This window comes from Phyllostomus hastatus, unplaced genomic scaffold (assembly GCF_019186645.2).
Source record: "Phyllostomus hastatus isolate PE091 unplaced genomic scaffold, TTU_PhHast_1.1 phas_scaffold_78, whole genome shotgun sequence".
Classification (NCBI taxonomy): domain Eukaryota; kingdom Metazoa; phylum Chordata; class Mammalia; order Chiroptera; family Phyllostomidae; genus Phyllostomus; species Phyllostomus hastatus.
The window spans coordinates 14,485,660-14,502,550 of record NW_025334041.1 but is presented as its reverse complement, the minus strand read 5'-3'; the positions used below and the strand labels follow the sequence as shown (position 1 = coordinate 14,502,550).

The window sequence follows — 16,891 nt, the reverse complement described above, 5'->3', positions numbered from 1 at the left end:
CTAACATAGTGATTTAAGATTTTCCAGTTTTATTGTATTCTGGGCTGTGAGGGATGGTACCTTTTTTAGTTTAATTTTTTTAACTTTTGGAGAAATACATTTAACTTTGAAAACCTGTACCTTTAAAGGTGGCATCTTTATTATACCTGGAGTCTTTGTGAGTCCTACATTATCTTTCCTCCAGTAGACATGCTACACCTTCATTTTTTAAAAACAAAATATCTTGTAGAAAACAGTTCCAAAGAATGTAATTGTATTCTGGTGTCTCTTCTTGACATTTACTTTGTGATGGCAGTTGGTCATCTTCATTGTAGATAAATTCTACAGCAAATTAAGAGACGAGAAAAATCTATGTAATTGATTTTCTGTCTTTATTTTTTATAATTCCTTGTTGTAGGTTTTGGAAAGTTAGTGTTAGAATAAGCTGATGAATATTAATTCAACAAATGTCAGGAGAGTTTATTAGGTGCTAGGTACAGAACAATACGTAGAAATCAGACAGTGATTTGCTGTGGGAGTCGAATCGGTTCTTACTAGGAAGACTTATTTTCAGGCTACTTCAACAACATATAAGGTCACTTATTTTCTTTCTGATTAAAGTCTGATGACCTTGATGGATCTGAAATTGAGAAAATAAAACAAGAAATAACTCAATTGCGCAATAGTGTCTTTCAGGAAATTTATCGTGAGCAGGAGGAATATGTAAGTATTTGATTCTTTGAAGTTTTGAATTAGGATGTACTAGAAATTGAATTAATATATCCATTTTATGAAGTGGACCATAATCACAAGGATAGAGATTATATTGGCATAGTTATGTTGGCATAGTATGGCATATAGCCAACATATGCTAACTTTACATAAATAGTAATATTTATGTAAATAGTAATATTTATGTAAAGTTAGAAATTAATTTCTGATGATAAAATAATTTATAACTATTGTATCAAATGTGGAAATTACGCCAAATTATAAAGAAGAAAAATCATCATCTGTAATTTTCCTACTCCGGGTAACAGTAGTAATCATTTAATTTTTGACATGAACTTCTCTTTCATCTTTTTCTGCTTATTTTTATAAGCATCAAGATTATAGCATAAACATACTTTGTATACTGCTTATATTTGGTTTAACAGAAAGCCTGAAGAGTTTCTCCTTTATTAAAATTTATATGAGTATCATTTTGGCATAATGCTACCATGATAGCATCAAATCACAACACCTGGTTTTGGGGAGCATTTGCATTTCGGAAGTCTCCAGTGTACCTCTAGTTTTTGTGACATTGGGAGAGTCAGCCAGCATGTTTTCTCTTTAAAATGGAAGCAGTGTTGTATTTTATGTTTCAGGGATGTTATCTGAAAGAGGTATTGGGTTGGCCAAAAAAAAATTGATTTGTTTTTTTCTCTAAGATGGCTATAGTAGTACTTAGTTGTCTATAACTTCATTTGAAACAATTTTGTTAAGATTGTTTTGTGACACCTGTCATAGCAACATACATTTAAAAATAAACTGATCAAAACTGGTGAATTTTTTATTTTTAATTTTTTAAGGTTTTATTTGTTTATTTTTAGAGAGAGGGGAAAGGAAGAGACGGAAAGAAACATCAATGTGTGGTTGCCTCTTGTGTGCCCCCTACTGGGGTCCTGGCCCACAACCCAGGCATGTGCCCTGACTGGGAATCAAACTAGCGACCTTTTGGTTTGCAGGCCAGTAGTCAATCCCCTGAGCCACACCAGCCAGGGAAAAACTGGCGAATTTTTGTGTAGCCATTTTAATATTGAAGATGGAAGAAAATACACAACATTCTCAGCTTATTATGCTTTATTATTTCAAGAAAGGTAAAGATGTAACAAACACACACAAAAAGATTTGTGCAGTGTACGGAGAAGGTGCTGGGCCTGATTGAACGTGTCAAAAATGGTTTGCCAAGTTTCATGCTGGAGATGTCTCGCTGGACAATGCTTCACAGTCGGGTAGACCAGCTGAAGTTGATAACAATCAAATGGAGACATTAATTGAGAACAATCAGTGTTCTACCATGCAAGAGATAGCTGAAATACTCAAAATATCTAAGTTAATAAAGTTATTGGAAAAAATGAAGAATGTGTCTCTTATTTTATGGAAAAAAAACCATAGGAGCCTTTTAGCCAAGCCAGTTAAGAGTGGTGCTTTGAAAAATAAAAATACCATGAAAATAGTGGATGTTTTGAGGTTATGTTTCATTTAGCAAACTCACAGGACTGTGTCCTTCATTGTTGCCCTGGAATAAAGTAGCTGTCTCCCAGTGACTTGACAGATGGCTAGAAGTTTCCCTTAATAAACGTGTGATAGATGACTTTCTGTGGACCCTCAGTTTTCACGTGTGCTTCCAAGTGGCTTTTATAGAGCTATGTGGTTTTTTTCTTTTGGACTTTTATGTGTTTTTCCTCCTAAATGAAATAGTAATCATTTTAAACATGTCACTGGATTCTTTTTGAGAATAATGACAATTTCACAATTTAAATGGGTCTATCATCACACTCTTCCATTTTAGCTTTGAAGTGAGTGCAGAATTTGACCTTAGGCAAGATTTTGTGAGGAATAAAAAAGATGATTTTGTGCCTATATATGTATACCAAGCCTAAAATTGGTAATTAAGTTTTTCTTCTGTTAGTTAGATGGTATTTAGATCTAAGATGACTCTTGGTTTTCGTTTGCTACTTATTTTTGTTGTAGAAGGCAAAATCAGTGTATATCTTAGGTCATATATTTTGTTAGATTATACATCTTGTTAGGTAGATAATAAGGAAGATACTGGTGTGTTATTTTTTCCTGAAGACCAACATGTCACAATTGAATATATCTGTGTTTTAAATTTAGGAGAAGCTGAATAGCTTGGTACAGAAATGGTTCCCTGAGCTGCCTCTGCTTTATCCTGAAATAGGATTGCATAAGTACATGGTAAGCTTTGTCTCTCCTGACAATTACCACTCTGCAGAGAGTGTTAAAAACGGATGATACAATTGTGTGTCAGTGTTAAATTGATAATATCCTTACTATAAAAACGTTTCTGATGAATAGTTTCTGGGCATTATTAGACATTTTCTCAAAACTGTCTTTAATGCTGGCACACTGTATTTTAATTCTTATATTTGCATATTTCCCTTTGTCTTCTCCCCCTCACGCCCATTCACTTATTTGCATTATAGGTGTTTGGTTTTTTGAAATTGTAAGCAGTTTTAGCTGCTGTTCCAAGAGTTAGAATAAAAGCAGGACACTGCTAGTCATGAGGAATGTATGCAGAGTGTACCTTTTATGTTAAAGCAGATTGGAAAAATTCTAGAGAAGTCAGTTAAGGTAGAAAGGTTGATGTGGGTATAGATTTCTGGGCAGGCAGGATTCAAAGCCTGGGAGGCCAGGGTGTTAGACAGAAGGGCAGTGTGGAGCAGGATTGGTAGGCTCTGGCTGCCAGGGCAGACTCTCTTAGCTCTGTGTTTTCTGTTGCCTTATGGGGAAGGGTGGCTAGATACACTATTTATTCTTTAAGATTGACATCAATTCCATCATAATATCTTAAATATGGGACAGAAAGGGATATTCATGTAGACTTGTGAACTCATAAATGTGAAAATTAAAGTCCCTAGAGCTGTTAAAGAAATTACTGTAAAATCTTTTCAGACTAGACTTTAAAATAGTCTAGGATTTAGTCCTTGCATTTATTTAACTACCTTAGAGACTTCCCACATAGGATGGGTCAGTGAGTATGTGATGCCGTATAGGACTTGAAAATTAATTCAAAGAAATATGCCGGCCTATTTTATTGTGGAAGATTATGAAAGGTTTGAGTCATGGCCTATGGACGTCTTTAATTATTTTTAGATATTTAACTGTGATGTACTCTTAGGAAACCCCATGAATCAGTTATAGGTTGTGGATGACTTGCTTGTATTGACAACACTTTAAAGAAAAAACCCCAAAACAATTGTACAACCCCTGTCACTAAAACTACACCATGGTGAAACTTAGCTTGATCTAAATAGTTGATATTCAGGTTTTGGTGGAAAAAATTATTTCTCTTTAAATGTAGCAGAACTATCTAGTAGAATTAAAATATTTGAAAGCCATTTTCACTCTTGAGGATTCTACTTCAAATAGATGCAGGGGTATTAGAATTACTTCACAGTAGTCATAATTTTTAGACTTCTTATTCCCATTCTACAGCCTTCTTTTTTATCATCATTTTAATATTTTTAGGAAACGTAAGAAGTTTCACAAGGAAACACCAGGGTTCCTTAGAAGCATGTCTGGTTAACCCCAGTCCTCTTCGGAGTCTGTTCTGGAACTGTAGCAGCAGTTGAGTGTATGATGATAACACTTTGGGTTGTAGTTCAAGAGCTAGGAACTAGAAAAAAATATGAAACTTTAAATATTTTTATTATGTTGGCTTCTCTAGTAGGGTTGATCATGTCCAATTCAGTTAATAGCAAGTAACTAGTTGTGCTGATGATTTAAAAGTGCTGGAATTGTTTGGATTCTTACTGCAACAAAAACTTGTGTCTAGAACTCGGGTGGTCTTTTTACAATGAGCTTGGAGCGGGATCTTCTTGACGCCGAGCCCATGAAAGAACTTAGCAGCAAGCGTCCTTTGGTATGTTCTGAGGTTAATGGGCAGATGATTCTTTTAAAGGTAAGTTTAAGTTCTTCTGACTATGGGAGACTCAAATGTAAAGGGGAGTGGTGGTGTTACTTTTTAGGCAAGTAAAAACCCACTCTTTGTTTTCTAAATTATATGAGTTGACTAGCTTGATGATTATTGACAGAACTAATTTTGAATTGAAAGTTTCCCTAAGTAATATATGTTCTTTAATAGGATGTACTTGCTTTTCTTTTTCAGAAGAATTTCTCTTAACTGCATTCTATCCAGTAGCCTTTTATAATTCTTGTTTTTCTTACATTTCTCTTTGAAATTTTACTCTTTTTTTTTTTTGCCAACTCAGTCTTCCGTTCTTTGATTTCTTCTTTTCATTGATCTGGGAAACTGTCATCATCATAACAGAGTAATTAACTGTGGCCTTGGTGGCTATGCATTGTGGAATGTATATTAAGCCACAGGTAGAATTGTTCTTTCCTTGCTAAATTGTAGCATACAAAGCATATAGAAAAGATACTTACAAAGTTTTAAAATAAAATTAGATTTAATTTAACTTGTACAAAAATCATCATGTTTAAGTTGGAATGACGTATTGTATTACTCCAGTGGGGTTTTTTGCCTTGGAATCACCAGTGCTGCTCTGTTTCTGGTGCAAGGGCTATTCTGTGGATGTTGACACGGAAGCCAGGGTGATTCAGAGAGCAGCCGCCTATCACAGAGCTTGCAGAGAAGCCAAAGAAGAGTCTGGGTTACTGCCGTTGATATTCCTATTTCTGTGTAAGGTAAAGTTCTTCTGCTAGTCTTTTGCAGAAAACATCTCATTTAAAACAAATTTCAGATTCAATATATAGAGAAATTTATTGCTTTTAAAATAACAGTTATCTTGTATAATCAATGTATAGTTAAAATATATTGAAGAATTTCTTATGTTGAGTCTCATTCTCTGTTTTGCTGCTTAGTCCGATCCTATGGCTTATTTGATGGTCCCGTATTACCCTAGGGCAAGCCTAGGTGCTATTCAAGCCAGTGTGCCTCTAACGTCGGAGGTAAGTTTAAAAAACTATTTCCATGGATATGTTGAAGGAGAAAATAACACCTAATATTTATTAAGGGCATCCTACATACTTTATACTGTGTAAAATTTTAACTTTTGTAACTCTGTTTGTCACATCAGCCCTATGATAGGAGTTATCCCATTACACACAGATGAGAACAATGAGGCTCACAGAGATTAAGTGACTTGCCCAGGGTCCCTTAGCCAGTGGCAGAGTTGGGACTTGATACCAAAAAGACCCAATTTCATCATAAATTTGAATCAGTTAATACCAATAAAGGACACCCTGATTTTTCCTACCCAGAAACATTATTTCAATCTCTTCTTTTCCTAGATGCTTCATATGGTCATTATTTGTAATCTAAGTCTTCTTAGAGATTGATATCTTTAAATCATATATTTGTTTTTATATATGATTTATTTATATATTATAGATATGATTTATATATGATTTATATATGATTTATATATATATATATATATATATATATAGTCACCAGTTACATAACCAGGGCTTCTGGCCTTCATTTTTTCTCTATGCTGTGTTCTTACTCTTATGAAAGGTATATTTGGAGGAAGCCCTACTCACTTCTGGAAAACTCTTTTAATTAGGAAAGTTTCATGTATGAGAGTGAGCTGCCTACCTCCTGACCTCTTCTGTGTGCCCTTGTCTGCAGGAGGCCTTGAAGGTCATGAAGGGGGTTGCCCGGGGCTTGCACACGTTGCACGAGGCCGACATCGTTCACGGAGCGCTTCATCAGAACAACGTGTTTGCCTTAAACCGCGAGCGAGGGATTGTTGGAGACTTTGACTTCACCAAATCTGTGGTAAAGTGTCATGATTTTGCAAGTGGGTTCTAGACATCCTTTAATATTATTAGGCAGTATTTCAGCACTTGTACACGATACGGTAATTTATTACAAAATCGCCTTCAGTTTAGGGTGTGTCATGTAGTGTAAGCAATTTGCTGGCATCAGCTGGGTGTTGGAACAGGAGTTTCTAAATTTTTGCATTGTATTTTTAAATCATCAGCCTTAGAAGCAAGCTGACGTTGTAGTGACTAGCATTGACAACATCAATCATTATTTTATCATCATCAAGATACATTTATTTGCTAGGAAGTACACAGTTTATTTGCTGGGAAAACTAGGCAGCTATTTCCTGCTCCCCCTTCTGTTAGTGTCCCCCCTCCCAACAGGTTAAGTTTAGATATGTACACTTCATGATTTGTTGATTCATGAGAATTTTTAGTAGCTTGGGAACCTTGGACTTTTTCATTTCATTTAAGTGCTGGTTCAACTACATTGGCTGTTAATTTGGTGCCTTTTTACCTCAGAACAGGCAGTTTGTAGAAATAGCAAACATCAGACAATTAAAGGGCATATTGTGATCTTTCTGTTTCTTTTTGTTTGAATGGGCAGTCTCAAGTATACATGGTCCTGAAGGAGCAGTTCTGTCTTTAAAGATAACAGCTTTATTGAGATGTAATTCACATATCATATGTGAATTACATGTACTATTTAGTAGTAGTTTTTAATGTATTCACAAAATTGTACATTATAACCACTATTTAATTCCAGATGATTTTTATCTCCCCCAAAAGAAACCCCGTACCAGTTTCCAGTTACCTCCTGTTTCTTCCTCTACTCAAGTCATTTGAAAACCACTAATCCACTTTTTTTGCTCTATGGATTTGCCTATTCTGAACATTTCCTATGAATGGAATCAAACAATATGTGGCCTTTTGTGATTTTGATTTATTTCACTTAGCATAATGTCTTCAGGGTTTATCCATGTTGCAGCGTGCATCTGAACATCACTTTTGTTTTAATCCTCACTCGAGGATGCATTTATTGATTTTAACGAGAGAGGAAGGAAGAGAGAGAGAGAGAGAGAGGGAGAGAGAGAGAGAAACATAGATGGGTTGCTTCTGGTATATGCTCCGACTGAGGACCGAACCCACATCCTAGGTATGTGCCTTGACTAGGAATCAAACTTACGATTTTCTGGTGCTTGGGATGACTCTCCAACCAACTGAGCCACACTGGACGGGGCTGAACATCATTTTTAAAAATTGCCCAAATATTTTATTGTATGGATGTATTATATTTTGTTTTCATTTATCAGTTCAGGGATATTTGGGTTGTTTCCACTGTTTCATTTTTATAAGTAATGCTGCTATGAATATTAGTGTACAAGTTTCTGTGTGGATATATGTTTTCCTTTCTCTTGGGGGTAGGGTTGTTGGGTTATATGTAACTCTTGTTTTACTTTTTTGAGGAATCAAACTGTTTTTCAAAGTGGCTGTGCCCTTTTACATTCTCATATGAGCATTTCACTTTTTCTACATCCTTGCAAACAGTTTATTGTCTGAGCAAGTCCCTTTTTAAAAAAATTCTCACCCAAGGATATGTTTATTGACTTTAGAGAGAGAGGTAGAGGTAGGGGAGGGGGGAAAGAGAGAGAGAAACACTGAGGTGAGAGAGACATCGATTGCACGTGCCCCTTACCAGAGATTGAACCTGCAACTCAGGTATGTGCCCTGACCGGGAATTGAACCCCTAACCTTTTGGTGCATGGGACAGTGCTCCAACAAACTGAGCCACCCAACCAGGGCAAGAGTTTCCCTTTGATAATATAAGTCATAATGCTATATCCTTTGGTCACTAGCAAGTCACAGGGTAATGCGTGCCACCTGTGAATGTGTAGTCTCAATGGTTTTCATATGGTAGCTCTGAAAGGTTTTTAAAATGCAAACGTAAAACTATAATGAAATGCTGGATTATGAAGGATTTAGACAAAGCAGATTTGCTGGACTATTTATTTTATCATATTAATTTATCTGAAAATTAAGATAATGTCTTAAGAAAGTAAATAAATTACGAGTTTTAAAAAGGTCTCACCTCTGGAGGGAGGTGGGGAGGGCTGAGGTGGTGGGGAGGGATGGGGGAAAGGCAGAAAACTGTACTTGAACAACAATTAAAAACTGTTAAAAATAAAATAAAATAAAAATAAAAAAGTACTCACTTCTTTAGGGACCGTGGTTAATTTATCTTTTGAGTATGCTGTCTGCACAACTATAGACATCACGGTTACTCTGAAAAACTATTCTTCCCTTTATACTGACTTATTGACTGTATTATCACCAAAACCTTGTGTTAATCTTTATTTAAAACGACTTACTGTGAAATACTAAGTTCACCCTTTGCTTCATTTTTCACACCAGTCTCAGATTGAAATACAGGGTCCGGCAGAAGTAAGGCCTGCTTGAATGTGGTGGTAGGGCAATCATATGGGTGCAATGATCTACAGTTTTCATTTGAACATTTCACCTACAATGTCATATGGTGTGCTTGAGTATGATATTGTTATGTTGCAGAATTACATGCTTATGATTTTGTAATAAAAATGGGGCATTATTTGTGCCAGACTTTGTATTTAAATAGGAAGAGAAATTTGGTAAGTAGTCTGTGGTCAAGATCATTGTTTTTCAGACTTGAAAGTGCATATGAATCACCCTGGGATCTTGTTAAAATGCAAGTTTCTACTCAGCATTTCTGGGGTGGACGTTCTTCTGCGTTTCTGACAAGCTCCCAGGTGATGCTGTAGCTGCTGGTCTTTGTACCACCACCCTCTGAGATGCAAGGGTAAAGAGCAGGAGGCGAGGAGATAATTCACCGTAATATGTGCTAGGTAGTTGTTGTGCTACCTTTAACTTGGTCATAACTTTGTAAGGTAGATGTTATTTCCATTTTACAAATTAATTTAGGCTCAAAGAGGTTAAAGCCTAAGGTCACACAGCAAATAATTGGGAGGAAAGAGTGACAGCCAAGATCTGTCTGAACCCAGGCTTCGTGTCCTTGTCGTTAGATGCCCTTCGACACTTTGGAAATGGTGTGCTCAGAAGGCAGTCAGCGAGGAAGGTCTACTTTGTAGACCTTCTGTTTCTTAAAAAGCTCTTCAGAATTTTTCAGAATTAGAAGATAGCACTGCTTCCTTACCCTTATAAATTTAAAAAAGTACCAACTGTTCAAAGAATTAGTGGTTCTTAGTTTTGAATCTATTTGAGTCTGCAATGTGAAATGTAACCAATGTCTCAGTTAATTGTATGAGACTGGTTTTAGGAGCAATTTCTAATAGCAGAAGTTAAGTAAAAATACTTGATAGCAAAAGAGAATGGAGTATTTTCAGTAAATTCGGGGGTTTTTTTTGGTGTGTTGATTAAATGTGGAGTACTTTACCCAAAGCCACCCCAACGGTGTTGCCTCTCACATGTCTGACCTGTTGTTTTTGCAGAGTCAGCGAGCCTCCGTGAACATGACAGTTGGTGGCCTGAGTTTGATGTCACCTGAGGTGAAAGTGGGAAAACCTGCTTCTCCAAGTTCTGACTTATATGCTTATGGCTGCATTTTATTGTGGGTATGTTATTTTTTATTGAAATAGGGCAGTCATATATGTATATGTGTACACATTTCAATATATAAAGTGATTTTCCTCAATGTAAAAAGCACTGATTGATTTTTAGTACAAGTTATTTTCTTCCTTTAAAAAAAGTTTTATGATGAACTGTTGACATACTTCCTATCACCTGTTAATGTACTCTCTACACATTGGCTTGTTATATATTTACATACCATATTCTTGTCTTAGTTTTATTAAAAATCAAGATTAACAGTGAAGATGATTTTGTCCTATGTTATCTGGAAGCATTTTGTCCAGATAATGTGGAAAGTAAATTTTATGTGAGCCTTGAGTAAATGTTCCTGGTTTCAGTGTAAATCAGATAGCCACAAGGGGGGACCTCAAAGCCCCCCTGGAATTTATTTATAATATACTGCGTGTTTTTCGTATATGTTGAAACATCAGTCACCTTCTGAAAGTATTCTCCATTTGGTGCAATACACCTATTGAGATGTTTTTCCACTACTCAGAACAGTTTTTGAACTCTTCGATTTTGACAGCTTTTAGTGTTTCTGCTGCTGTTTGTTTCACCTCTTTCCCACCAGCAGAACATTTCCCACTGAGGACTTTTTTCATACAGGGAAACAAAAGAGAAGTCACTTGGGGCTAGATGGGGTGAATAGGGTGGGTCAGGCATGGGGGCCATATGTTTTTCATCAAAAACTGCTGAACACTCATCTTGGTGTGGACGGGTGCACTTGTAAATCACCCATCATGAAATGGGCAAATGCGTTGAAAGAGCCTTCAGAAAAATTCACCGAAACTGAATGCGGCCTCTCACAACGCCAGCTGGTACACTGATACAGATGGGTTGCTAGAACACTCACTTAGTGGGGGAATCCTGTACTACATGGGGCCTGGCCTCCAGAAGATAATTCCATTTTTTTGGAAGGTCCCCCCTCGTATTTCTTATTCATGGTTTAAGCCCATTCTTCCTGTGAATTATGAGCAATTAAGTATTAATCAGGGAGGGATATCTGTTCTCACTTCTTCTGTTTACCATTGTACTAGAGGTTCTAGCCCAAGGGTCAGCAAAATAAAGGGCCAGATGGTAAATATTTAAGGCTTTGTGGGCCGTATGGTCTCTGTATCATGAAAAGCTGCCACAGGCAGTATGTAAATGAATGAGTAGCTCTGTTCCAATAGAACATTACTTATTGAAACTTGAATTTGAATGTTGAAACTTGAACTTCATATAATTTTCATATGTCAAGAAATAGGATTCTTTGATTTTCTTTTAAATATATAAAAATGTAAAAACTATTCTTGGCTTTCAGGCTGTACAAAAATAAGCAGTGGAATAGATTTGGCATGCAAGCCCCAATTTGCTGATCCTGGTCTAGCCAGTTAAATAACACAACAGAAAGAAACAGAAAATGTACAGTTTGAAAAGGAAGGAATAAAGCAGTCTTTATCATGTAGAAAATCTTTAGGAATGTGCGTAAGAGCTACTAGAAATAACAAGTTTAGTGAGATTGCAGAAAAAAATGTTAGCATGATAATTAAATGTTTCCATATATTAGCAAATAACAATAAGACATTAAAGTAAAAAAAAACCACCTACCAAAGTATCAAAAATACGGAATTTTTAGGAATAAATTTGACATAAGATGTGTGACATCTACACACCGAAAATTACCAAGTGTTGTTTAGACGAGTTAAAGAAGATATGAATCAGTGGGAAAATGTACCATGCTCACGGGCCGGAAGACTCAATGTTGTATGAATGCGAGTTCTTCTCAGAGTGGTCTGTAGGTTCCACACAGTTTCAACAGAAATGCTTGTAGGCTGTGGGTTTTTTTCCCTTCAATAATTGTCCATTAGATTTTATAATTTACATGAAAATACATAGGATCTGAGTTAGCTAAAATAATTTTGAAACAATAGAATTGGAGGACTTAAAACTATCTGAATTTAAGACAATAAAATTTTATTTTATTTTATTTTTTTTAAAGATTTTATTTATTTATTTTTAGAGAGGGAAGAGAGGGGGGGAGAGAGAGAGAGAGAGAGAGAGAGAAACATCAATGTGCAGTTGCTGGGGGTCATGGCCTGCAACCCAGGCATGTACCCTGACTGGGAATCAAACCTGCAACACTTTGGTTCGCAGCCCACGCTCAATCCACTGAGCTATGCCAGCCAGGCGACAATAAAATTTTAAGTCAGGCAAGTGTGATGTTAGTGTAGAGTTAGACATACATATCAGTGGAACAGAGTAGAGATAGTAGGAACAGATACAATTACACATGGTAGTTTGTTTTTTAATGTGACTTTTAATTTTTAATTACAGTTTATGTACAATAGTATACATTATTACTTTTAGGTATACAACACAGTGATTAAACATTGATGTAACTTACAAAGTGATAATCCTGACAAGCCTAGTGCCCATCTGATACATACATAGTTATTACAGTATTATTGACTATATTCTCTCTGCTGTATTTTATATTCCAGGATGACTCTGTAACTACCAATCTGTATTTCTTAATCCCTATACTTTTTTCACCCATCCTTCCAGCCTTCTTCACATCTGGCAACCTCAGTTTGTCCTCTGAATCTATGAGTCTGTTTCTGGTCTGCTTGTTCATTTATTTTGTTTTTTAAATTCCACATATAACTGAAGTCATGTGGCACCTGCCTTTCTCTGTCTGACTTATTTCACTTAGCATAGTGCTCTCCAGGTCCATCCATCCTGTTGCGAAAGGTAAGATTTCCTTCTTTTTTATGGCTGAGTAGTATCTCATTGTGTAAATGTACCACAGCTTTTTAATCAGCTCATCTACTGATGGGCACTTGGGCTGCTTCCAGGTCTTGGCTATTATAAGTGATGCTACAGTAAAAATAGGGTACATACATTTTTTCAAATCAGTGTTTCATGGATTCTTAAGATATAGTCCCAAAAGTAGGATCACTGGGTCATAAGACAGTTCCATTTTTAATTTTTTGAGGTAACTCCATACTGTTTTCCACAGTGGTGCACCAATTTGCATTCCCACCAACAGTGCAGGAGGGCTCCTTTTTCTCCATGTCCTTGCCGACAATTCTTGTTTGTTGATTTATTGGTGGTTGACATTCTGACAAGTATTAGGTGATATCTCATTGTGGTTTTAATTTACATCCCTTTGAAGATTAGTGATGTTGAGCATCTTTTCATATGTCTTTTGGCCATCTGTATGTCCTCCTGGAGAAGTGTCTGTTCAGGTCATTTACCCTTTTTTTTAATTGGATTTTTTGGTGTTGAGTGTATAGTTTTTTTATAAATTTTGGATATTAACCCTTTATTGGATGTATCATTGGCAAATATGTTCTCCTGTTCTGTGGGTTGTGTTTCTCATTTTGTTGGTGGTCTCCTTTGCTGTGCAAAACTTTTTAGTTTGATGTAGTCCCATTTGTTTTTTTTTTGTTTTGTTTCGCTTCCCCTAGATATATCAGAAAAAAATACTACTATGAGAAATGTCTGAGATTTTACTGCTTATGTGTTCTTCTATGATTTCTATGGTTTCGAGTCTAACATTTAAGTCTTTAATCCATTTCGAGTTTATTCTTGTGTATGGTGTAAGTAGGCAGTCTAGTTTTATTTTTTTTGCATGTATCTATTCAGTTTTCCCAACATCATTTATTAAATAGACTGGCTTTATGTCATTTTATGTTCTTGCTTTCTTTATCACATATTAATTGACCATAAAGGCATGGGTTTATTTCTGGGCTCTCTATTCCATTCCATTGATCTGTATGTTTGTTTTTTTATGCCAGTATCATGCTTTTTTGATTACTATGACCTTGTAGTATAGTTTGATATCAGGTAGTGTGATTCCTCCAACTTTGTTCTTCTTTCTCAAGATTGCTGGCCTACTCAGGGCCTTTTGTTGTTCCATGTAAATTTTTGGAACATTTGTTCTAGTTCTGTGAAATATGAGGTCTGTCCAGAATGTATCCAGCCATGTAAGAAGAAAAACAGAGACATTTATTGAAGAAGATAGAAGATACAAGAAACATTGTATATGGGACAATGATGCCTCAGTCCCAATTGAAGTAGGTACCTTGGGACCTCACACAGTTCTCCCAGTCTGCCCCATCATATTTTCCTGAATCTTATAGATGGTCTGAAATCTCTTCTCTTTCAAGGGTGATTGTAGTTTTAGGAAAAGCCAGAAGTTGAGGGTGCCAAATCTGGGCTGGAGGCAGGTTGAGTCACCTGGTGATTTGATGTTACACCAAAAATCTGCACAAGACATGATGCATGAGCAGATGTATGGTCATGATGAAACTTCAGTTACCAGTTGCCCATAGCTGCAGCCTTCTGAATCATCCCAGTAGTTTCCTTGGAGGAGTGTTTGGGCTTAATACAAAATTTAATGCAGATCCATTGCTCTACTTGCTCAGTTATTTTGAATGTGACAGTCACACAGTACACATGGTAACTCAATGGTATCTGCTACCCCACTGACTAGTGCAGTGAAGAGTCATCATTTTACATGCATGCACATTCCAGCTCACTCTCCTTGGCTGCCAGGTTACATCAGTGTCACGCAAACCATTTTTATTGTGTTAACAGTGGCTGGATTTTTTTCTGGACAGACTTCATATGCCGTTGGTATCTTGATAGGAATTGCACTGAATCTGTAGATTGCTTTGGGTAGTATTGACATTTTAATGTTAATTCTTTCAATCCATGAACACGGTGTATGCTTCCACTTATTTGTATCTTCTTCAGTTTCTTTCTTCAGTGTCTTATAGTTTTCTGAGTACAGGTCTTTTATATCCTTGGTTAAATTTATCCCAATGTATTTTTATTTAAGCAGTTGTAAATGGGATTGTTTTCTTAGTTTCCCATCCTGATGGTTCATTACTGGTGTATAAAATGCAACTGATTTCTGGATATTTATTTATATCCTGTTATTTACTGAATTCATTTATTCTAGTAGTTTTTTTGTGGAATCTTTAGGGTTCTTTATATGCAGTATCATGTCATCTGCAAATAATGAGTTTTATTTCTTCCTTTTTAATTTTAATGCTCTCTTATTTCTTCCTCTTGTCTGATTGGTATGGCTAGGACTTCTAGTACTATGTTAGGTAAGAGCAGTGAAAGCAAACATCCCTGTCTTGTTCCTGATTTTAAGGGAAATGCTTTAGTTTTTGCCCATTGAGTATTATCCTGGCAGTGGGTTTGTCAATTACAGTTGTCCCATTGTCCCCCTTCACTCCCCTCTGCCCTGCACACTCTCTCCCACCACATTTCCCCCCTTTAGTTCATGTCTATGGGTTGTACATATAAGTTCTTTGGCTTCTACATTTCCCATACTATTCTTACCTTCCCCTGTCTATTTTCTACCTACCATCTATTCTGCTTATTCTCTGTACCTTTTCCCCCCCGCTACCCCTCTCACTCCCCTGTTGCTAACCCTCCAGGAGATCTCCATTTCTGTGGTTCTGTTCCTGTTGTAGTTGTTTGTTTAGTTTGCTTTTGTTTTTGTTTTTGTTTTAGGTGTGGTTGTTAATAATTGTGAGTTTGCTATTATTTTGCTGTTCTGTTCATATTTTTTATCTTCTTTTTCTTAGATAAACCCCTTTAACATTTCATATAATAAGGGCTTGATGATGATGAACTCCTTTAACTTGACCTTATCTGAAAAGCACTTTATCTGCCCTTTCATTCTAAATGAAAGCTTTGCTGGATAGAGCAATCTGGGATGTAGGTCCTTGCCTTTCATGACTTGGAATACTTCTTTCCAGCCCCTTCTTGCCTGTAAGATCTCTTTTGAGAAATCAACTGACAGTCTGTTGGGAACTCCTGTGTAGGTTACTGTCTCCTTATCTCTTGCTGCTTCTAGGATTCTCTCCTTCATTTTCACCTTGGCTAATGTAATTATGATGTGCCTTGGTGTGTTCTTTGGGACTCTCTGAGCTTCCTGGACTTCCTGGAAGTCTATTTCCTTTGCCAGCATGGGGAAGTTCTCCTTTATTATTTGTTCAAATAACTTTTCCACTTGTTGTTCTTCCTCTTCTCCTTCTGGTACCCCTATAATTTGGATGTTGGAACATTTAAAGATGTCCTGGAGGTTCCTAAGCTTCTCATTTTTTTTGAATTCTTGTTTCTTTATTCTTTTCTGATTGGATGTTTCTTTCTTCCTTCTGGTCCACTCCATTGATGTGAGACCCAGCTTTCATTCCATCACTATTGGTTCCGTGTGCATTTTTCTTTATTTCACTTAGCATAGCCTTCATTTTTCCATCTAATTTGCGACCAAATTCAACCAATTCTGTGAGCATCTTGATTACCAGTGTCTTGAACTGTGCACCTGATAGGTTGGCTACCTCTTTGTTGTTTAGTTGTATTTTTTCAGGAGCTCTGATCTGTTCTTTCATTTGGGCCATTTCTTTTTTGTCTTGATGTGCCTGTTACGTAGTGAGGGGCGGAGCCTTAGGTGTTCACCAGGGCTGAGCAACCCACCTCACTGAGCTGTGGCGCTGTATGTGGGTAGGGATCTGAGAGGGAACAATAGCACATGCTCTGCTCTCTGCCTGAACAATAGCACATCCCCTGCTTCCCACCAGCAAATTGGGGCCTTCTGGTGCTGATTCCCATGTGTGTGGGTTTGTGGACATTCTAGGACCCTGTGGGTCTCTCTAATGAACTTTCCTGTGAGGCTGGGAGTTTCTCCTGCTGCCACCTCAACCACCACAGGTGTTTTCATTCAGTGCTTTGAGGCTTTATTTCCCTGAGCTGGGGCCCTGGGATGCGC

The 16,891-nt window shown here is 36.8% G+C and overlaps 1 protein-coding gene across 1 annotated transcript in view; it reads left to right on the top strand.

Annotated features, from left to right (window-relative positions):
- STK31 (serine/threonine kinase 31) overlaps positions 1-16,891 on the top strand; it is a 58,484-nt gene that overhangs the window by 31,278 nt on the left and 10,315 nt on the right. Inside the window, exons 15-21 of the mRNA XM_045827040.1 lie at positions 601-702; positions 2,860-2,940; positions 4,541-4,666; positions 5,287-5,412; positions 5,590-5,676; positions 6,362-6,511; positions 9,981-10,103. Of these exons, the coding sequence (XP_045682996.1) occupies positions 601-702; positions 2,860-2,940; positions 4,541-4,666; positions 5,287-5,412; positions 5,590-5,676; positions 6,362-6,511; positions 9,981-10,103 (795 nt within the window). The remainder of the gene's footprint in view (positions 1-600; positions 703-2,859; positions 2,941-4,540; positions 4,667-5,286; positions 5,413-5,589; positions 5,677-6,361; positions 6,512-9,980; positions 10,104-16,891) is intronic.